Source organism: Armigeres subalbatus, chromosome 3, assembly GCF_024139115.2.
Source record: "Armigeres subalbatus isolate Guangzhou_Male chromosome 3, GZ_Asu_2, whole genome shotgun sequence".
Taxonomy (NCBI): Eukaryota; Metazoa; Arthropoda; class Insecta; order Diptera; family Culicidae; genus Armigeres; species Armigeres subalbatus.
In genome coordinates, this window is record NC_085141.1 from 226,110,247 (window position 1) to 226,135,072 (window position 24,826).

Here is a 24,826-nt window from a genome sequence, read left to right on the forward strand (position 1 = left end):
GGCCAGGTCGGACTATGGGATCGGAAGTTATGGCCAAAATACAAGTTTATACGTAAAAATCGCGTGAAAAATGTCACTCATTTTTCAGGCACTTATCCTCAACCGATTTGCTTGCAACAAATTGCATTCGACGCAGAATCCTTTTCCATTAATTCCTATTGAAAATTGGCCAGGTCGGACTATGGGTTTGGAAGTTATGGCCAAAATACAAATTTATACGTAAAAATCGCGTGAAAAATGTCACTCATTTTTCGGGCACTTATCCTCAACCGATTTGCTTGCAACAAATTGCATTCGACGCAGAATCCTTTCCCATTGTTTCCTATTGAAAATTGGCCAGGTCGGACTATGCGATCGGATGTTATGGCAAAAATACAAATTTATACGTAAAAATCGCGTGAAAAATGTCACTCATTTTTCAGGCACTGATCCTCAACCGATTTGCTTGCAACAAATTGCATTCGACGCAGAATCCTTTCCCATTGTTTCTTATTGAAAATTGGCCAGGTCGGACTATGGGATCGGATGTTATGGCTAAAATACAAATTTATACGTAAAAATCGCGTGAAAAATGTCACTCATTTTTCAGGCACTTATCTTCAACCGATTTGCTCGCAACAAATTGCATTCGACGCAGAATCCTTTCCCATTGTTTCCTATTGAAAATTGACCAGGTCGGACTATGAGATCGGAAGTTATGACCAAACTACCTTTTTTGCCTTTCTCGTATACTAAGTATACGGTAAAGGCTATATGATCGCTCCAAAAACAAACTTTTTATAGAAGGCCCGGAGACCCATAGTGTTATATACCAACAGAAGGTTACTTGAGTTACCCTCCCTTCACATGCCCTGTTCCCCCCCGGGACTTACTGGATGTCAATACTTCGGAGGGGGGCTGTGCTCATGCACTTCACGTGTTCAGCCTCTAGCAAGCACAGCTAGTTCGCTACATTTTTCTCATCGAAGCATTTTTATTCGGTTTGCGCGTCTTTTAATCTTTGACGCTCACTGTCTCTCTTCCTCATGCCATTTAGCACCACTGTATCTTTGAGCCATTTAGCTCTCGACGTGCTCGCATCCTACTCAGATAGTCCCCGGCGGCGAATCTATCCTACTCCGACGGGAAGTCCCCCGGCGGCGAGAGCTTCCCCGAAAACCGACGACCCGTGGAAGTTTATTGCGTGTCCAACACTAATGTCTCACCTAGATAGTCCGAGGCACTTTCTCACTTCAACGGGAAACCGGTTGGGTGCCAAAGTCGGTCCAGAGATTCCGGGTGGAGCATAACGTCCGGTTCACTGGCGCTTCGACTACCCAAAGCCGATTATTCGACGCGTCACGAGCTACTCGGCATAGTCCCCGGCGGTGGATCTAGCCTACTCCGACTAGAAGCTTCCCGGTAGCGGAAACTCTCCCGAACGGAACTTTTGTTAACATTGAGCCATTCGGCTCCCAGCATAGTTTTCTTGACTTTTTGCTGCACTTTTTCGTTGAGCCATTTAGCTCACAGCTAAAACGCGGGCTACTCGGATGATCCCCGGCGGCAGATCTATCCTACTCCGACAGGGAGTTCCCCGACGTTGGAATTTCCCTCGGAACCGACGACTCGCTTCTGTGTAAGTCTTGTTGAATATTTTTTACCACTTTTAACATTTCTAGTGTTTTCCAGATCAGCGCAGGACTGGAGGCCTTAGCGAGTGACCGGTCCGAGTGCCGAAGTCGATCCAGAGATTCCGGGTGGAGCATAGCGTCCGGTTCAATGGTGCTCCGACGACCCGAAACCAGTTCAACCAACGCGTCACGTTCTACTCGGCCTAGTCCCCGACGATGGATCTAGCCTACTCCGACTAGAGGCTCCCCGGCGGCGGAAACTCTTCGAAATTGATCTTCTGTAATCTTGAGCCATTAAGCTCCCAACTGGATCGCGATTTACTCAGATAGTCCCCGGCGGCGGATCTATCCCCTAGCAGCACAATTCACGTTGATTTGGTTGCTATAACTCATATATGACCAAATTTGGTCATATATGAGTATCATCAACTGATTTACAACATGTGTGTTGCTCGGGTCCTACCCCGACAGGAAGTTCCCCGACGACGGAAGCTTCCCCGTAACCGACCGTACTATTATGATCGCTTCCAGATACCCTCTGGTCTTCACGCCATTTTCGCTGCAGCGATTTCATGATCTGCGTTACTGCTCTTCCTATTTCGTTCCACGTATTCTCATTCTTGCACATTTCTTGCACGATGTTCTCGGGGTTTATGTGTGTGTGTGTGTATGTGTGTGTGTATGTGTGTGTGTGTGTGCGCAAAACTACTCAAAAAATGTCACTCATTTTTCGGGCACTTATCCTCAACCGATTTGCTCGCAACAAGTTGCATTCGACGCAGAATCCTGTCCCATTGTTTCCTGTCTGAAATTGAAATCGGACTATGGGATCGAGAGTTATGGCCAAAATACAAAACCATACGAAAAAATCGCTTAAAAAATGTCACTCATTTTTCGGGCACTTATCCTCAACCGATTTGCTCGCAACAAGTTGCATTCAACGCAGAATGCTCTTTCATTATTTCCTATTGAAAATTGGCCAGGTCGGACTATGGGATCGGAAGTTATAGCCAAAATACAAATTTATACGTAAAAATCGCGTAAAAAATGTCACTCATTTTTCAGGGACTTATCCTCAACCGATTTGCTCGCAACAAGTTGCATTCGACGCAGAATCCTGTCTCATTGTTTCCCATTTGAAATTGGCCAGATCGGACAATGGGATCGAGAGTTATAGCTAAAATACAAATTTATATGTAAAAATCGCGTAAAAAATGTCACTCATTTTTCAGGCACTTATCCTTTACCGATTTACTCGCAACAAGTTGCATTCGACGCAGAATATTCTCCCATTGTTTCCTATTGAAAATTGGTCAGATCGGACTATGGGCTCACGAGTAATGGCCAAAATACTATTTTTATAATGCATGAGAAAGGCACCATCACCGCTAGGTGGATTAATCTGGGTTTTTCACTTACCCCTGGTATCAAACACTGAGGGAGAAGTGGATAATGTTCTGATAACGCAATTTTTTCCTTCGATCCAGGTTTTTTTATAGCTGTGAATTTTAATATGTTCCTCCTTTGTTATCATTGTGATTTCAGTGATAATTGGACTAATGTACATAAGAAAACGCCTAATTAATCCACCTATCGGTATTGATGCCTTTCATGTGTTTTACACATAAATAAAAATGTATGAAAAACATAAAAATAGCACTGATAGGTAAATATATTCCATAATTCACATTCATTTTTATTCATAACAAGTTTCGCCGTTGAATGCTTATTTTTCGAACAAATTGGTTAAGGTTAAGGACAAGTGCTTAACAATAGGGGAGAATTTTGTACGTGTTTTGCGCACACACTTACATACAAACACGCACACACAGACAACATCTCAATTCGTCAAACTGAATCGATTAGTTTATAACACTTGAAATACCATTTTTCCTAAACAAAGTTCAACTTTGGGTTCAACGTACTCTTAGTGTTCGAGAAGGTAAAACCAGCCCTGCACTAGCTATTACGAGAATTCCTTGGGGATCTATTCCGTTAAGCCAATAAAATTATGCAACGAAAAATACTCAGAGAAATTATCGTTTTGATTTTAGTTATATGTAACTAAACATACAACATGTGGGCCCTCCTTTGCCGTGCGGTAAGACGCGCGGCTATAAAGCAAGACCATGTTGAGGGTGGCTGGGTTCGATTCCCGGTACCGGTCTAGGCAATTTTCGGATTGGAAATTGTCTCGACTTCCTTGGGCATAAAAGTATCATCGTGTTAGCCTCATGATATACGAATGCAAAAATGGTAACTTGGCTTAGAAACCTCGTAGCTAATAACTGTGGAAGTGCTTAATGTAGAATAAGTTGCGAGGCGGCTCTGTCCCAGTGTGGGGATGTAATGCCAATAAGAAGAAGAAGAACTAAACATGCAAAATGGTGGGTTGACATAAAGGAAGGAGCGCCCAACAGAGCTCTGGTCCCCACAAGTTCCTATCTCACGCTTCCACGGGTAACAGGATGACAAAAGACCGCCAGCTAAGGGTTGTGTACTTAGTTGGGCACTGTCATCCTTCTGACATCAGCTAGAGTGAGAAGGTACGCCTTGAGCGCCTGTTCACCAGGAGGTGCGGCTCAAACAGCGTCTGCCGGGTACCCAGCGGCTGTCGAAATGCTGTATCGCGTCAGCTATACCTAAGGTATTGTCTAAGGTAGCCCCACCAGCGCGATGTAGGTAACGCGACCCCGGTAAGGTAGCTTACTGAAGCCTCTCAAATACCACGAAAAGTGGAGATAGAAGAAAAAGAGAACGTAATTTTTGGCAACCGACCCGTCAACGGAATAAGGACTCTGATTGCAAACTCGGTACCTAGAATGTCAGGAACCTAGGAACCTTAATGAACCTGGACGAGTGAGCCTTCTGGCTCGTGAACTGCAGAAGGTTGGAGTGAACGTGGCCGCTATTCCGATGGCCTAGATCCGGAGAACGTGAATTCCAAGCCGTGGACCCCACGACCAACGCTGCATTTAAATATAACATCTATCACAGCGGCGGCGGAAAAGCAGAGCATAGAGTTGGTTTCGTAGTGATGGGCAAGCAGATGAAGCGAGTGATGTGGTGGAAACTCATTTGCGAACGAATATGTGTGTTAAGGATACGGGGTAAATTCTTCAATTATAGCCTAATCAACGTTTACACATCGACAAACGATAAATCCGACGACGTGAAGGACACGTTTTATGAATGTCTTGATAAAGCCTATGAAGAGTGCCCAAAGCATGACGTGAAAATTGTTAGAAAAAATGGAGCAGAACGATATGCGGAGGTTTTATGAGTCTGTCAATGGCGTGCGGAGAAAGACAGCGCCATCTATCGTCATGTGCAACGACCAACAAGGGAATTTACTGACAGATAACACTGAAGTGGCTGCCAGGTGGAAGCAACGTTTCGAGACTTTGTTGAATAGTGGAAGTGACGGTGCATCGGTGAGCATAATAAATATTAGCGACGTTGGACGAGCTGTGGAGTCGCCTACACTAGATGAGGTTGAAAAGGCTGTTAAGGAGCTGAAAAACAATAAGTCTGTGGGGGAGGATCAGCTCCGGGCTGAATTTCTCAAACATGGCAGTGAGCAGCTTTATGAAGTTCTGCACCATATTATGTCGAAAATATGGGAAGACGAGGAAATGCCTGCTAGCTGGTTGGACGGCCTCATTTGCCCTCTCTTTAAGAAAGGGCACATACTGGAGTGCGCCAATTACCGAGGAATAACCCTCCTTAATTCGGCGTACAAAATTATGTCCCGTATTTTGTTCAACAGATTGAGACCGCTTGAAGAGTGCTTCGTCGGTGAATACAAAGCAGGTCTTCGTGAGGGCCGATCAACGACGGATCAAATGTTTACCCTGAGACAAATCCTTGATAAATTCAACTAAGATAAGATCAACTTGCAGACACGTTATCTGTTTATTGATTTCAAGGCAGCGTACGATTCAGTGAAACGGAATGAATTATGGCAAATTATGCCTGAACATGGTTTTCCGGCGAAACTGATACGGCTGATTCGTTTAACGTTGGACGGATCGAAATCAAGTGTAAGGGTTGCGGATGAAATATCGACGTCATTTGTTACCTTAGATGGATTGATCACCGTGCCGTGGAAGAGGCTTTTGTGCCTTCTAAGAGGGAGACAGCGAGGATGAAGTGGTCAGAGTAGGCTGACGATGAACGGTTTACATAAAATTTTCCTGTCACTGTTTTTGCGCAAATTGCAAATTGGATTTTTAACTGATTTTATATCGCGATCAAAATATCTTACTGGAGACGTTTGAACACCTTGGGACAAAAGCACAACAACAGTCGATGCCACAAAACATTTGAAGTCTGGACACTGACGGAACAATTGACACATATTGGCGCAGCAAGAAGTCTTGGCAAACCTAGAAGCTAAATTTCAATGCTAAATCATCCCATTGAGATCGTCGTAGTCTGCTGCAGTGATGCACGGCTAACATTACTACAGGGTGTATGCGGAAAGCGAAAGTATTATCAGTCAGAGTTATTTTTCCTCATATATTTTTTAGTATCTCTATTAGATTCTATTTAGTATTCTTTGAATAATGTGCTAATAAAGCACATACATATATACATATATTTAATCATAATGGCTTCGACTGACGGCCGTTAAAATAAGTTGTGAATCACGTTTAAGTGATGATTTTCGACGTTGAGGAGTCAGATGTACCAAATGCTTTGGACATTGCTTTCTTTTTTCTTGCATGATTTTCTGTAAATTATTTAAGTTTCTAATTACGCGTGTGTTCTCATATTGAAACATAAGCTTTTATAGTATCGGTATGTCTAACACATATGTACAATTATAGATATTCACTTCCTATCGTTTCCGTGAGTATTATTGCAATTTATACCCTCATATTCATCCCTTTATACTTACGCATAGTTTTTTTTTCTTTCATTTTGGGTACACTATGCCATCGTCGGTGGTAATACTGTATACTTGGGCCAATTCAGCTCCGAATGTTACCAGAGCTTTCAAAACATATTCCATCTTATTCTCAGACGAATTCTCGTTTATTATTTCGCACATTACCAATACCGTCGAAGCCCCGCTCTTTTGACAAATCAGGGGCTACTTTGGACATTTTAAAACAAGAATTATAACGAAAATTACTATAAAATTGTCATTATCATCAATCGGGTGTCTTGTTGATAGTTGGATGGCAACTTTCTGTTTCAAATTTGGTATTTTTTCCGTTTATTTTTTTCAAAAAATCAAAAATCCAAATTTGCCCCCGGAGTCAAAAGAAGCCCCGCACGACGCGTATACAAACAATTATTCATCCTTGTTTGATAAGCAATGCGTAGATTGAAAGTTTTTTTTCACCCCTGCAGAAGGCAAAGTTCAAAACCTCTTTTTCTCCAAATCAAGTGCACTTGCCTGCTCCTAAAGTTAGAGTATTAAGTGCCATGAGGAACTCGATTCTACAGGATAAATAACGAAAATATTAAAAACTGTTTATGCTACGTGAAATAATATTTCTTCTTATTGCAACGTACTTATTCTTCATACTAATTTCATCTTACTATATAATCCGATACTTCCTATGACACAGTGAATGTATTTCATATATTTATTTTTTTTATTTTCCATCCGCTCATTACTTTTATCAAATCCGAGGAGTTTTTAATTTTTTTTCCATCTTAATATCTATTAATATTTAATATATTCCCCCTTTACATTATGAAGACCAGTAGGACATAATTTTCATTGAATATATGTAACGGCCTAAGTTTTTTTTTTATTTTCATAGGTATTTGTTAAATTCAATGTTTAACTGCTATTTTTATGATGTTTTCATGAATGGATATTATTCTAATGATGTATTATTCTTAATATTATATTGTACTTTTTCGTACATCCATCATACATGTACCTGAAACGGAATTTTATGGAACGGAAAATTTCGGTGGCATGATATTCATTATATACTGTATATTAATTACATTTATCGCATTTCTTCTAATTAATGGTTTTCTGCTATTGAAATCAAGATTCCAAACACAGTTTAACCCAATTTGTTTTGGCAGTATTCAATTTTAGCTACATTCGATTTTGGCTACAATTATTACGTTTATAAATTATAAATAAGATTATCACGAAATTAAAAAAAAAAATATGTTCGAAAAAAGAGTATAGTTTATAAACAGGAAAAACAAAGAAAAAAGGGTGTATTATAATATAGTATAGAGTATATACATATTCATTTAAATTTCAATTTTAATCATTCAATTTTATTCAAACGCTCATGCTATTATGTATGATACTGCCATTTTTTCAGAATTCAAGAAGTATATTTTTCGATCTTTGAACCAGAATGAAATATACTCAGAGGATAGCATGTATCTAAAACTAGCTAGTGTTGAAGAAAGATCCTCCATCATCCAGGACATACGAATGAAAACTTGGTGAGAGAATTCCATTATATATATTTACCAATTTATATTGAAACTATATGATTATATACCATAAACCATAAAAAAAACACAAAACAACCATCAGGGCACCCGATTGAAGCGATTTGGATAGGAAGAGTGGAATCGCCAACTTCCTATTGTTAACATTTCGTGGATAAAGGGCGGGCTCTTCTCCCCATCTATTGGGTCAATCTGGGAAACGAGGGCTAGATTATAATATTGTATGTACGAACTTTCTTCTGGAAGGAGATTCTCTATTCCTCCCGTGGATTCGCATAAGTGTCTCTGCTTATGGAACCACCTCACCCATTTTTGGCCCTTCATACAGGAGTCTGATGAAATACAAATAGTAGTATAATCATGATCAAATCGTTTGTCAGATATGGCCAGTGCTATCGGCAGGTGCCTTGCTACAATAGATGGTAGTATCATCATCATCATCATCTAAGAGGGAGACAGCGAGGATTGGACTCACGATCAATACCAGCAAAACGAAGTACATGGTCGCTGGCAATCAACGTGGGTTCATTAGTGGTGGTGATATTAAAATGGTGCTGGATGGTGAAAAAATTGAAGTGGTGGAATTTATGTATCTTGGGACATGAAAAGGCGTATTGCAGCTGCAAATAGGGCTTATTACGGACTTTGTAACCAGCTGAAGTCCCGTAGTCTGCAAACAAAGACAAAATTCGCGCTGTATACTACTCTGATTCTTCCGGTGGCTTTTTTATGCCATGAAACATGGACTTTAAAGGACACTGATCGGAGAGCCTTCGGAGTGTTTGAGCGTAAGGTGCCGAGGACATTACTCGGCGGTAAACAGAAGAATGGCATCTGACGACGTCGCATGAATCACGAGTTGTACCAGGTGTATAAAGGGCTGGATATGATTAAGCTTATACAACACGGCAGACTACGGTGGGCTGGACACGTTGTTCGTATGCCGGGAGAACGTCAAGCGAAGATAATATTTAGTAGAACTCGGAAGAGGCCGCAATTCGTGATTCATGCGACGCCGCCAGATACCGTTTTCTTGTTTACCACCGAGTATTGTCCGCAGGACCTTACGCTCAAACACTCCGAAAGCTCTCCGATCAGTCTCCTTTAACGTCCATGTTTCATGGCCGTATAAAGCCACCGGAAGAATTAGAGTAGTATACAGCACGAGCAATTCTGATTGAATACGACTGATAAAACGGTAAATTGAAACTGACTGTTTTGTAATTCCCTCAAAGCAAAACAAAGGTGGGGCCCGCACTGTAAGCTTTCGTCCAAGAACTAATTTGTAAGCTGAAGCTTATTTTATTTTATGTAACAAGTAAATTAAGGGAAAAAATGCCCATAACGCTGAGCACCACTGACATAGGTTCTCAATTACCGAAGTGAAGTGGCGTATCCGAGCAAAGCCTGACATCATAATGAGAGCAAAAAGAAAACATATTTTAATATCGACATCAAATATTCACGATTGATAACTTATTTTGATATCAATTTGCAGTTGATTTCTGAATTAGTATTATTATTATTGTCTTTATTCAAGTGGCTTGCAGCCCTTGTCTGGCTCATCTTTAAAATTTCTGAATTAAATGAACCGATATTAAACTGATTACTTATTTCGTTATCCAAAACCAATATCAAAATCAGTTTTCGATTTGTTCTCATCAATAGCAGATGAATTTTTTTCCTGCTATACATTTTGCTAATTTATCCGTTAAAACGACCAAAAGGATATCATATCATGAGTTATTAAAATTAGGCGATTTCACACCAACAATTTAAAGCTTTGCTCGGGATCCTTAACCAGTGAATTTTATACCACGGCTCTAGTATGGGCTTGGCAAAAACTTTAAATTGTCATCTTTTCATTGGTAAGCCTATATTTAAAAAATATTGATGTTCACCAAGCTATTAAGGTCATGGAAACTCACTTATAAATTCATTTAATGGATTCGAAAGAAAAACATGGAGTATAAAATAGTTTGCAACAGTCAACTGAATCTTTATAGAAAAGAAATAATATTCGCAAAGTATTCAATCAATTGTGAGAACAATAAACTTGCAAAAGCTACATAGTCATCTTGCTGAAATAGAAGCAATGGATAGTTCACAAAAGAAAAAAAAAGAGCTTCTGCAAAGGCTAAAACTTACTTGACTTCGTGTCAGCACCGGTTTTTTGCGTTCACGATGCAGAAAAGACGAGGACTTTTTTTTGAGCGACACGGTCGTAGATAGAGATTTGTTTTTGGAACAGGACGGGGAAGACAGACAGCAGGTTTGATTGGAGTTCTCGGTGCTGGTACTTGTCGTACTCTCGCCGCATATCGCGGCACAGGGTCCTCCTCCACCTGTGCCACCCTCCCCGGTAACGTCATTAGTCCCGATGGGGCAATTTCCGTCACCGTTGTCGTAGGCAGGATTTATGCAGCCCCCGTCACTGTCACTCAACCCGATAAGTGCACTGCCGGAGGTCGTCGCCGCCAGCAGGGCCGCCTCCTTGCCCTGTGGAGATAGTGCCGTATCACCTGGACTTGGACCCTCGGTGCTGTTCTGGTAGCAAATGCCGCTACCCGGCACTCGAGCGCCGTAACCAATCGATCCCGATGCGGATGCTATTGATGTATTGGACGTATCCGAGTTGTCGCTCTGTGGTTGTGATAAGTTTGACCACGCAAGGATGGCCCATCGCCAACCGGTAGTGACGATGAGAAATGGAGTTTCGCATTTTTTTGTCATTTGAGATATTCATGTTGCAGAAAAATTGATTGCCATCATCCAGAACACACACGAAAGCATTCACGTGAGAAGAAAAAGAAAGTGTAAAGAGTAAAAGGAAGAGATTTCGTGTAAGTTGTATAGAAGGTTAAGATCATGGAACATAGTACGTTGTATTCCATTCGGAACCAATTAAATCGAACTAATAGAGAGATTAATTGCTATTCTAACATGTGGTAAGCTGAAAATACTAGCATATGATAGAAGGATGTTGAAAATGAATGTATTAAATGCACAAATAATTATAAACATAAGGTGGAAACTAGTGGATAGTGGTTTTGATGCACCAGTGGAAAAAGATCATCACTGATTTGATACATTAAAAGTTCTAAGGTTGTAAGAGTGCGACAAACTCACGTGCATAATAACGGGCGATAATAACAATTAGAAACTTTTGTCTTAGTTCTGATGACACGAGATAAAATCATTCGTACTGAATCTTTCATAGGTTTGAGCCATACTAGAGCAGCCGTCCGAATGATCTTATGAACCACATACTCAACCTCCACATCAAAACTTTTAAAATAAAAAGACGCAGAAAAGCTTCAAACAAAAATACGAAAGCATCAGCTTTGCTGGAGTGGGAGAGCACGTGCGAAACATAAAAGTGTTGACATATACCATGCTATGTTGCCATTTAAATCCCCTCTGATATGTCATGGGACGTCTGAATGTAGCATTCTATTTGGGAAAGCAAATGTTAATGGTCGCTTTCGTTTGGGTTTGGTTAAAAGTGTATGATGCATGGTGGTGGAAACAGTCATGGTTCCATTGTAGAATGGTATGGAACATGTTAAGCAACTACTTATGCAGCAAAGAATGGAATAACTTAAGACATGTTTTTCATAGTAGTTATACTGTAGGCAAGACCCACAATTAATGTTTGTTTATTTGGGCAATCTTAATAACATTTCAGTGATAACTATAAAGATAGAAGTTATCGACTGAATACCTATACAAAATTTGAGCAAATCTACTCGACCATAAATAATATTTATTACTGATTTGATTGCAAGTGGATGCCCTGAAAATTGAAATTTTAAATATTTATATTGTTTGAATCGATATTTATTTTGAAAAACTAAATTAGTTTGATAGTTGTTGTAAATAAAGAAAATAAGCTCCATAAATTTTAAGAATATAGGTTCTTTGCAGAAAAAGGTTTATTGCTCCCGTACTTCATCTCACTGCTCGACTATAAGCAATAATTATTCAGCAAAAACAAAGCAACTAGACCGATGTGGTATTTTTTTTCGTACGCTATGAGATGAATATATGATCAGTGAGATGGAATGGGATTAGTTCCCCTTGATACGAAAGTGTTTTAATTGATTTTTGGTTGTTTTCAATTTAATTAATGAGGCATATTTATATAGGAATTGAATTTACCAGGGAAGGGATGATTTTTTTTCATTAAGTAGTGAATAGATCGTGTTTGGAATGTGCGTAGTTTCTACGCTATTGAATCATAAACCCCTCCGCTATTTATGAAATTGTACTTTTGCTGTGATTTTGTGGGCTATTGTAAATTTGAATAGTATATCAATTATTGTGGCAAGTACAACGATCAATGTGATAACAGCTACTAGATAAATTTATACATTCGTGAGATGAAATGACTTGGATGTTTAGCGTTTGGATCATTACTGACATCTAGTTGATAATTGCGCATTCTACGTAACTTAGTCTGCACCGCTTGGAGCAGCTACAACTGGTAAGTAACTGATAAACGCTCACCTTAAATTTATCAAACTGTTGATAGTCCGCTGAAATATTTCCAGCTGTGGTTATTGGAGGTTCTAGTTTATCCAAATGTGACAGACTCCTAGATTTCAGCTGAAATTCAAATTAGAAAAAGAATAGGTTAGTTGCAATGCGGAACAAGAGTTATGTATTGCTTTCAAATTAAATAAATAGTTGAATAAAATTATTTAAAAAACCTAAATGAATACGAAACGATAATGCAGTTTTCTCGCCTTATTACAAGGCAAACTATGCCAGCACCGCGAGATACTAATTGGCCGTAAAATTATGCTAAACGAAGGACGCTGCAGGATTTTATCATGACACGTGGGAGGATAGCCTCCGTTTCTTGGAGCGAGCGGGTCGGGCTCGTTCGTGAGTGGTTTTTACGATTACAAACGAGCTCCCATTCATCATCATTCAACCTTTGGCGCGAAAACTACGTCTGAGTAATAGATGGGGCGGCAAATTTTATACGCTACTTTCCCATTCTGCTCTCGGCCCAACAAAATGTGATATATTGTGGGGCACTTGTGCGTGATGTTGTTCCGCGAAAAAGTGTGCATCTTTTCAGCTGGAGATTCACGTGTAAGGTGTGATGGCTGGATGTTGTATGATTGATACTGGTTTTGTGGAAGTTAAATGATTCCAAGGGAATATTCACGCAAAACGAACGTGAAATAGGCCATTTCACGGTCAGGAAATCGTTTTGTATGAAACCTCTAAGATGAAATAACAATTGTAGAAGATATGACTGTATTTCATTGAATACACTGTTTTGGAGAAATATGTTCAGTTTCCACACTTGTATTGAAGTAGGGCAGTGGTGCTTAGTATCAAGGGCCGCACAGCAATTTTGAGCTGTTGAAGCGAGCCGCAGTATTATTGAAACATTTGTTTTTAGTTCATATTGCATATTACAGAATATTGTATATTTGAACAAAATATGTTATTCCTGTAAATCTTGTACAACTAAAATATGTACTCGTAAGGTCATCTAATTCTGGTACGACCTCTAAACGATTTTTTAGAAATTCGGTTTGTTCTACAAAAATTATCCAGACAGGTATATCTTTCATTTCAGGGTTGAGCTTTTCGAACATCGATTTTTTTTTTGGGACACCCTATTGTATACACTGTTTTGAAGAAAATGAGAAATATGTTCAGTTTCCACAATCCACACTTGTATTGATGTAGAGGAAGTACGGGTAGCACACCCATAGATGATGATGATGATGATGATGATACTACCATCTATTGTAGCAAGGCACCTGCCGATAGCACTGGCCATATCTGACAAACGATTTGATCATGATTATACTATTGTATGTATTTTACCAAACTCCTGTATGAAGGGCCAAAAATGGGTGGGGTGGTTCCATAAGTAAAGACGCTTATGCGAATCCACTGGATGAATAGAGAGTCTCCTTCCAGAAGAAAGTTCGCACATACACTAATACAATCTAGCCCTCGTTTTCAGATTGACCCAATAGATGGGGAGAAGAGCCCGCCCTTTATCCACGAGATGTTAACAATAGGAAGTTGGCGATTCCACTCTTCCTATCCAAATCGCTTCAATCGGGTGCCCTGATGGTTATTTTATATATTTATGGTATCATATAATGGTTTTATAATCAATATCAAGTATAAATTGTTTAAAAGATATATTGGAATTAGCTCACCAAATTTCCTTTCGATGAATATCCTGAGGGTATATTTCATTATGAACCAATATCTTGATTGAGGAACCATATATCCGAAGTCGTTCAAGGAAAAAAAATCTTGAAACCTGAAAGGATGGGGAAAAGTGGATGGCAGTATCAAACATAATAACAAGCATGAAATGTACATGAAAATAAAACAATGAATGATAATCAAAATAAATGTATATGCGAAAAAATAACGATTTGTTTTCTTTTATTAACATATAACCTATGGTTATGTGGACTATTTAGCTTAACGAAAATCGTTACTAGCTGTACAGTGTGTACAACTACGATTCGAGCTTTAAAGAGAGCTCATCGTTAATAAGCTTAAGGAAGTAGGGGAATCCGTCGAATGTCACCTCTTGATGAACTCCCATAAAAAATGCACGTGTGTTCAACAGTAGACGAAGAAATTAGCCGTTCATCATTTGGCGAATCACTCAAAATATATATATTATTAATATTCGGGTTCTCTGTCTTGATCAGGATTTTTTCAGGCCAAACATTCTGGGCATAGCGTATTAAAAAAGCAATCAAAAGAATCGATATAAAGAATGGATATGAGAACAGAATAAATGGATATGAAAAAGAATTTGCATGTTTAGTATAATAGCCATATTGGAAACAATTATTGGGTTATAGTATAGGTACAAACGTTTCTTTTATACTGTATAATGTTAAACATAATTTTTATCGTATATGAAAATAGAATAAATATAGAGAAACATAATAACAGAAGCAAATTCCATAAACGGATGGTAATACGCATGTCATTTTTTGCTATATTTGTTAAATATGATTTTTATTATTTCATGTGATACAAAAAATAGATTTATTTGGCAAGATAAAACCACATATGACATATGACAATTTGATCATTTTTTAAAATAAGATACAACGTAGGGTAGGACACCCAATCAAAAATCTTCATTGCCATCGCGAGAATTGAAAACCCTAAAACAGGTGGGCGAAAACTGGAGTGACAGCGTTTTCTGGGTGTCGAATTAAAAAGTGTTAATAAAGAATAAAAATAAAGTGATACTTAAGTGAAACACATTGCTCGGCTAAAGCTGATTCTATTGTAGGTGCTGCCGCTGCTACTGTGGATGTTACTTATTTATTTGACGAAGAAGGTCAGGTTGTTGGAAGTGAGCGTCGATCTACTCTCGGGTAAAGTCTTCAAATCTTCTTCGCACCGCATATTAAATATTTCAAAGGCTTTGACTATAACTTTTAACGGTAATATTTCATTGGTAGTAACATTCTTTTATTCCACACTATTTTGGGATTTTCACTGTCACACTATGGTTGTAGAAAAATTTTTGTGTAAGAAAAACTTTCATCATCATAATAATTTTATTACTCAATTTTGAAATCGAGAAAAATGACACAGCGACTTCCTAGTTCTTGAAAAATCGGATCAAATATTTGTCCGAAAAAATGACGGACGTAAATTTTTTGCGTCTGCTTTGAAGCGCAACCTACTACGTTTCAGTACGGGTAGCACACCCATAGGGGTCAAAATGCGCCATCTTGAAGATTTTCATACAAATACAATTTGATACAAATACGCAATTTGAAATTTCTACACTTACGTTTCTACCGATCAGTTGAAAAGTGTTTTCGGCACAGTGTTTTCTAACCCACGAATTCGTGATCGAAAATGTTTTGTCCTTGAAAAGTTGATTAATGTTTAGTGACTTGGGAGAAGTTCAGTATGTTAGGCTCCACATTTCAAAAAAATGAATAATCTTCCTTAAAGTGAGACGGAAATTCTCTTCCCTTCAATTGTGATGATACATCATTGGTATCTTCGAGAAAGTTTTGTTATATAAACTTTAGTTCTATCTGCTACAGAAGTTGATATATGGGTCGTTATTTATGATCGACCACCAAAATCAGGTTTTTCACGATACTTTCGTCAATTTATTTTTTAGGGTTTTCTGTAAATCCGTCGGACATGTTGATGAACAAATTTGCTGAAGGAATCAAAAAATCTATCCGTTTTTTAGTTATGCGCAACAGAGACCAATTCATTGTTATATATAACAACAAGAAAAAGAAAAGGTTGTTCATACGGGACTTACGTCAAGGTATGTCACATATATGTTGCAATGCAACCATTAGTAAGCATCAGCTGGTATGAAACGAAATTCCGCGGAATTTGAGCATGGTGAAATCAAATTTCTTGATTTCGTTTCGTAAAATTACAAAAATTTCGATAGAAAAAACTAGCTTTTAAAGAAATTTCTCAGAGTTTCGCGGAATTTCGAAACAAATTTAAACTTAAACCATACTGTCTCGTACAGTCGTGTGTTAGGGTAGTGAGCTAATTCCCGTCGTAGTAGGTAGTGCTTGGTTTTCAAATCTAATTTATACGCTATCCCAACTACTTACTCTAACTAAGTTGTATGTAACACGTATTTTAGAGTTCAAAAACACCCTTCAAATTTTTTCAAATTTGTCTTATGAGAATCTGTTTACGTCCATGAGAATTTTCATTCGTCCAGTCTAAAATTCGATGGATTGCTGTCAAATAAATCTGTTGGTATTGTTGTGCGATTTCTTCAAGTACACCAAATTAATTTTTTATGCGGTATCATACCGTGTTAAATAAAAATAACATAAATTCAATAAATATTGGCCTGTTCTGAATACGAAATGTGTACATTATGAAACATAGAATAGAAAATGTGTATGGAGCATGTTCGCGGTTATCCAAGAAGCACCTAAAGTGGAGGCATTCAGATCTTCACGCGTAACCAATGATATACAGGCCTGTTTTGTAAATGTTATGTACCCATTGTGGTACATATGTTAGAATCTGCATATGGAAGATCTTCACGCTTATCCAAGAAATCCCTGAAGTGAAGGCCATCAGGTCTACAGGCATAACCAATGATCTACAGGCCTGTTTTGTAAATGTTATGTACCCGTTGTGGTACATATGATATAATGTGCGTATGGAAGATCTTCACGGTTATCCAAGAAATCTCTGAAGTGAAGGTCATCAGGTCTACAGGCATAACCAATGATCTGCAGGCCTGTTTTGTAAATGTAATGTACCCGTTGTGGTACACATGATATAATGTGCGTATGGAAGATCTTCACGGTTATCCGAGAGATCCCTGAAGTGAAGGCCATCAGTTCTACAGGCATAGCCAATGATCAACAGGCCTGTTTTGTAAATGTAATGTACGCATTGTGGTACATGTGATAGAATCTGCACATGGAAGATCTTCACGGTTATCCAAGAAATCCCTGAAGTGAAGGCCATCAGTTCTACAGGCATAGCCAATGATCAACAGGCCTGTTTTGTAAATGTAATGTACCCATTGTGGTATGACATATGATAGAATCTGCGTATGGAATATATTTGCGGTTATCCAAGAAATTCCGGAAGTGAAGGCCTTCAGGTCGACACGCGTAACCAATGATCTACAGGCCTGTTTTGAAAATGTAATGTACCCGTTGTGGTACATATAACAGAATCTGCATATGAAAGCCGTTCGCGGATATCCAAGAAATACCTGAAGTGAAGACCTTCAGGTCGACACGCGTAACCAACAATCCAAAGGCCTGTTCTGAATATGTAATGTATCTATTATGAAGAGAGCATGTACCATATTTGAAACCGGAAAATTGATCTTTAGCTCCGCGTTTAGATCGAAAGGCCGTATTCCAGGAATTGGATGACCAAGAACACATGCTGTGAACGCATTCTGTTCTTTGTACTGCAGAAAGCATGTACCATATTTGAAACCGGAAAACTAATCTTTAGTTACGTGTGTAGATGGAAAGGCCTTACTCCAGGGATTTCTTGGATGACCAAGAACATATGCTGTGAACGCATTCTGTTCTTTGTACTACAGAGAGCATGTACCATATTTGAAACCGGAAAATTTATCCTTAGTTACGCGTGTAGATCAAAAGGCCTTACCCCGGGGATTTCTTGGATGACCATGAACATATGCTGTGAACTCATTCTGTTCTTTGTACTTTAGAGAGCATGTACCATATTTGAAACCGGAAAATTGATCTTTAGTTACGCGTGTAGATCAAAAGGCCTTACTCCAGGGATTTCTTGGGTGACCAAGAACATTTGCCTTAGAACACATTCTGTTCTTTGTACTACAGAGAGCATGTACCATATTTGAAACCGGAAAACTAATCCTTAGTTACGCGTGTAGATCGAAAGGCCTTACTCCAGAGATTTCTTGGATGACCATGAACATATGCTGTGAACGCATTTTGTTCTTCGTACTACAGAGAGCATGTACCATATTTGCAACCGGAAAACTATCCTTAGGCGTGTAGATCAATAGCCTTACTCCAGGGATTTCTTGGGTGATCAAGAACATTTGCCTTAGAACACATTCTGTTGTTTGTACTACAGAGAGCATGTACCATATTTGAATTCGGAAAACAGATCTACAGCTACGCATGTAGATCGAAAGGCCTTACTCCAGAGATTTCTTGGATGACCATGAACATATGCTGTGAACGCATTCTGTTCTTTGTATAACAGAGAGCATGTACCATATTTGAAAACGGAAAACTGATCTTCAGTTACGCGTGTAGATCGAAAGGCCTTACTCCAGGGATTTATTGGATGACCATGAACATATGCTGCGAACGCATTCTGTTCTTTGTACTACAGAGAGCATGTACCATATTTGAAACCGGAAAACTGATCTTTAGTTACGCGTGTAGATCTAAAGGCCTTCCTCCAGAGATTTCTTGGATGACCATGAACATATGCTGTGAACGCATTCTGTCCTTTGTACTACAGAGAGCATGTACCATATTTGAAACCGGAAAACTGATCTTCAGTTACGCATGAAGATCGAAAGGCCTTACTCCAGGGATTTCTTGGACGACCAAGAACATATGCTGTGAACACATTCTGTTTTTCGTACTACAGAGAGCATGAGCCATATTTGAAACCGGAAAATTGATCTGTAGTTACGCGTGTAGTTCAAAAGGCATTACTCCAGGGATTTCTTGGATGACCAAGAACATATGCTGTTTTTTTGTACTACAGAGAGCATGTTCCATACTTGAAATCGGAAAATTGTTCACCTACGTATCCTTTCTCTGTACCACAAGGAGCATGTACCATACTTAAAACAGGACTGCAAATCTTTGTTCCTGAGCTCAAGCCATTTCTTAGAAAACTGGATGACTTATCTGTAACTTCATGCAAAATAACTGTCATTTCGATCAATTTTGAAAGTCAAATTTGAAAGTTTATTTCGGTTCCAGTTAACAAAAATTACATATTGCAATCCCATTTCGACCGCACAAAAATGGTTTTGATGGTGCTGCCATTCAGTTAAGGTGACACGGGAAGCACAAACCATCATCAAATCGTCATCATTTCATCATTGAATGCTTAATTTTTTTTCTACAACAAATATGATTTTGAAAAAGTATCACCGGCGCGTGCTTACTCGCAATCTACATGCTGATATATTTACAGTTACATCAAACAACTGAAAACCGACATACGCCGCTCCAAAGTGGCGAGGTGATAATGCTAGAAAGAGACAAAAGATAGGAGAAATAACACGGTGTTTAGTGCCTCCCCGAGTCACCTTAAATGCCTCAGTCTGTCAAAAAACTAACACACATGCTTAACATGTACGTGGGTAGTGCTGCCAACAAATTTCTATTATGAAATTATTTTTCCTGTTTCAAACTTGTTTAATAGTAGAAAATTTTAGTATGAATGACGAGTGTGTATGAAAAATATTTATTTGGAAGACTTTTCTTTTATTACACTAGCGGAAAATAATTGAAAACCCCACTTTTATTGACTGCATGATGTATTATCAGATGTGTAACATAAGATTATTTCAGTTCAAACCGCCAGTTTGGCAACGCGTTTTTCGACTATAAACAAGGCGACGAAGAAAATAAATTTCAAACGCTCTAAAGTTTGAAAAAACAGATAATTTGAACGCCTTCCGGTAGTTATTTTACAATTATTTTTCACTTGAGCAATAAACATTGCTTTTATTTAGTGCGCAGTGAGTAATTTATGTGAAAAAGTGCAGTGAAAATCAGTGAATTACGTTGATTTTGGTGACGATGTTGCGCGTCTTCTACAGCAGTGAACGAACTGGATTTTCCTTCGTCGCACGGATAACGTAGGAAATTGTGCAAAAAGTCACAGTCGCAAAGTTAAATTTAACTGTACACCCAGGTTTTTTTTTACACGGTTTGGTTTTAGTCGTTTAAGACCTTCAGCATCAATGAAACAATGAGTTAACCTCACGAAAAAATTCACAAAAAATCAAAGAAAATTCAGGGGGTATTTAAAAAGCTGTGAAAATTCAGGTTACCCGAGAAATTAATGAATTCCAACCGTGTAAAAAAACCTGGGTGTATTTCAAGTAAGTAACACCGGAATGTAATTTAAATGAATGCAGATCGTAGTGTTCACTTTTTTCTATCTCGCCAGATGATTAGTTTATTATGTTAGTTCACGATTCGCGAGTATTTAGTGATTTAGAATTTGATATGACGGATACTAGCGCCATGGACGAATTAGCGCATAACCCTATTAAAATTTTTGGCTGCGCCGCTGAACAAAATCATAAAGCTGTTTCCAAAACTTATGATGTTGTAAATTTTTTTTTATTTATAAATTTTCTATTCTTTTCTATTTCTTATTTAGTTTTTTTTTTCTATAAAAGGTCTTCAGTGTTTTGTAAGAAATGTCTAACAGAAAACGAAAAGTATCCTATTTTTTATTTCAAAACTCATCCAATTCCATATTTACGACTTCAGGCTCAGAGTGTAAATGTAATCAGATATGAATCAGATCAGTATAATTTTGTCAAAAGGCAAAGCCGTGGCGTGGATTTCTAGGACTCTTATGAATTCACGGTTAAAAAAAAAGAATTATTTTGCGCCTTTTTTTTATCAAAGGCTGATTTCTTCACTTTCGCTTAGGCCTCAAACCAGGATTAAGCGCATGGGTAAGCACCGCTAAAGAGTTAAGAATTCTCTAAGGAAAATGCAAGATTTTTCGACAATGGTGTTATTTTATTTGGTTTATTTTATCGAAAATGGTTATTTTCCGAAAATGGTGTTAACGAATAGTATTCATCGTGCTCTTTAACAGAAAAATGGAAAACTAGTTTGTTGTAAATTGGCGCATACGTCACTTTTCAGATTACGGCAGTACAAAAAGCTGCATGTGTCCGCAAGCAGGCCCTATAAAAGCGACCGTGTGCTGCTCAAAGCGCACAATAGCCCAGGGTGTGCAAATTGGCACATCAGGATCAATGCCAGCGGGATCCTGGTTATGGCATTCTGGCCGCGTGTTAACGGACCTTGTCTTGGATATCGTAATATTGTGAAAGCGAGGACTGGCAGTCTGTCATTCTACTCTCTTAACAGACCCGGTGACATTGACTCGAAACGGCGAGTGGGCTAATGGCTAGGCTGTCTTCCGTCCCCTTAAAGCGTGGCGGGCCTTGTAGCACGCTGTCCAATCCTACAACCAAGCTTTGCTTGCTGGGTGGGAGTAGACTCAGATGCCCTTTCCTGACTTGCGCTGATCTGGTTTTAAACACGTAAGTGTCAACTCTTGCATGGCCTTCATGGCGAGGTCTCCTCCCAGGAAGGCGGAAAGCATAGTGACGGAGGTTGCAACTAGCAGCACCGGAGTCTCCCCAGCAGTGATGGGGTATAGCCCTATCAGCACGCTCGGCGGGCCACTACCCGGGATGCGGGTGGTTACCGAGCAACTCGATGATATCAGTTCGCGACCGCAAGGCAGAACATCAGTAAGGAACTGAAACAGAAATGCGTTTATCAGGTGGGTGGTGGGAAGAGAGAATGCCGACAAAGGTGATGATGATGATGATGGTCCCGCCACATACCCCTACAAAGGTTTGAGCTAGACGATTTATCTTTAAGATAATTAATTGAATGATATAATAACAATTTAATCAGATTTGCAAAAAACAAAAACGATCTGATTACCATCACAGATATGAATTACATAACTTTTCATTACTATCCAGCAAAAAAGGTAAATTAAGAAAAAACTGTTGTTTTCATCTACAGATTCTCATAAGCATCGGTAGTGATACTTCGAGTTTATACTAAAATGCAAAACTTGTGATACCTCTCGCACAGATTTCAAAAGTTCCACCAAGAATCGCGTTTCATGTTTATACAAGACCACTTAACGTTTATCACTCGTAAGCATCAATAAAATTAATAATCTAAGTCGTCAACAAAACTAAAACTTGTGTTACCGCTCCGTCGATATCAAAAGTTTCGGTGTCCAAACCGATGCCTTCTCCCACCTTGGAGGAGCGACTAGAGACCAAGAGGCGAATGAAAGACTGCGAAACTGCTCTAGCAGAAATCCGGCGAAGAAGCTCAAAGCAAAGCCAAACGACGTGCGACCATAAAGGCTAAACTTCAACTGGACGGAGCAGATCGAGGTGCAGAAAAGCCCCAAAGGCGTCGACCCGAGAAGACGACTTCTCGGCCCAAAAAGGCGGAAGGCACCAACCAGGCACAAGTCGCCGGGCCGCAAGAGGGTACCAGCCGGCCGGTGCCATCGGTACAAGGGACCGAAAATCCCTGGCAGCTGGTCAGTAGAGCAAATAGGAAGTCTCGACCCTCAAAGTAAGCTAAGGGCAGAGGCGAGGCCTTGTTGGTGAAAACTGATAAGGAAAAGTACGCCGAAGTCCTTAAATCTATGCGGGCGGCCGAAAACCTTTCGGCGCTGAATCAGGACGTACGAAGCGTCAGACGCACCAAGACCAGTGAAATAATCTTGGTTCTGAAACGCGGAGCGCAAGCTAGTGCGCACTACAGGAAGCTGGCCCAGGAAGTCTTGGGTAACGGCGCCGTGGTGAGGTTGTTGGGAGCGGAAGTGATCCTCTAGTGCAAGCAACTGGACGAAGTTAGGGGCTGTCCATAAACCACGTAGACTCTTGAGGGGGGGGGGGAGGTGTTTCGAAAAAGTCTACGATAGTCTACGAAGGGGGACGGGGGGTATACCAAAAGTCTACGTAGACTTTTTTATTTTATTTTTTTTTAACGATATAGTATGGAGTTCACTAGCTTGATTTTTTTTAGAATTTTCGGTTTTTTTCGCTTTTTTACTGAAGCAAAAGTCTGAACTACGGCTCAAAACTATCATGAATATCACCAGGAAGTTCTTCTGTGTTCAGCAGAAAAATTCTCCAAAAAATTTCATAAAAACTTCCGAAAATTTTTCAATGTCCTCACTTGGATTTTACTGCAGATTCTACTAGAATTTCTTTTGATTTTCGGCAGGAACTTCTTTGCAAACTATGGAAATTATGTCGTACTTCTACGGATTTTTTTTTATTTTACAAAGGAAACATGGTTAAAATACTTCAAACTTCCATTTACTTCCGCTATATTCACTTATGTATAATCAGATACGTATTTCGTTTTCTACTAGAAGTGAATATAGCGGAAGTAAAAGGAAGTTTGAAGTATTTTAACCTAGTAACATTTTCCCCTAAGACGCTCAATATTAATTATTTCAAAGGAAACATTTTGAAATATTCCAGAACAAGTCTTTGGAATGCCCAAAAGATATTCTTTGGAACTTGTAAAGGGAATTTTCCGAAATTTCCGCGAGAAACCCTTCAGAATATTCACTAGAGATTTTCTGGGAAGTCACCGAATTTTCGCGAAGAATTCTTTGGACATATAATCAAAATTATTCGAAACGCCCGTGGAACATTGTTCGTAAATTTCTTCGGCAGCTATAATGCAAATTCTTTGGAATTATCGATGGAAAATTTTCGGAATTTCAAAATAAACTTTTGAAAACTTCCACGAGAAATTATTTGAATTTTCCACCAAAAACAGTTTGAGTTTCCACAACAAAAAATTAGCAATTTTTGTAAAAAAATACATTTTAGTTTTCATGAAAATTTATTCGATTTTTTTTACCACAAAAATTTCAACTGAAAATTATTCAGAAAATTATTTGGAATGCTCATAAGATTTATTCAAATTTCTTAAAGAAATTGCTCCAAATTTGCAGGAGAAATTAAAAAATACCGTAGGAAACTATTCTCAATTTCCACGGGAAATATTTTGGAATGTCCGTTTTAACTTAAAATTCAGTAGTGTCCCGTAACCTCACTTTTTACCTGTGCACTAACCCAAAAAATGGAAATTATGGTATTTTGACAGCTCAAATGGGAAGTAAAATTATCAGACTCGTTTAAACTAATCAAAATCTAGTTATTGTGTGCATTTCCGCACACCTATTCCTCAAATTTAAACCCAGTACACAGGTAGATTGAGGTTAGGGAAACGCCACTGTTAATATTACCCAATTTTCAAGGGACATTACGCGGGGTTTTTAACAGGGAAGCTTTTGGAATTTAGAAAAAAATCTTGGAATTTCAACAGCTGATTATTCAGCGGGATATCGCATGGATTTTACAAGAGAAGCATCGGAATTATCACGAATAGTTCTTTGGAGTATTTTCAGGTTATCAATTGGGAAATTTTACGAAATTTCCACGC

At 38.9% G+C, this 24,826-nt stretch overlaps 1 protein-coding gene across 1 annotated transcript in view; it reads right to left on the reverse strand.

Annotated features, from left to right (window-relative positions):
* LOC134220472 (serine-rich adhesin for platelets) overlaps positions 1 to 24,826 on the reverse strand; it is a 488,621-nt gene that overhangs the window by 63,473 nt on the left and 400,322 nt on the right. The window contains exons 3-4 of the mRNA XM_062699526.1: positions 12,567 to 12,665; positions 10,206 to 10,700 (exon numbers count right to left, since the gene is read on the reverse strand). Coding sequence (XP_062555510.1) covers positions 10,206 to 10,700; positions 12,567 to 12,665 — 594 coding nt within the window. The remainder of the gene's footprint in view (positions 1 to 10,205; positions 10,701 to 12,566; positions 12,666 to 24,826) is intronic.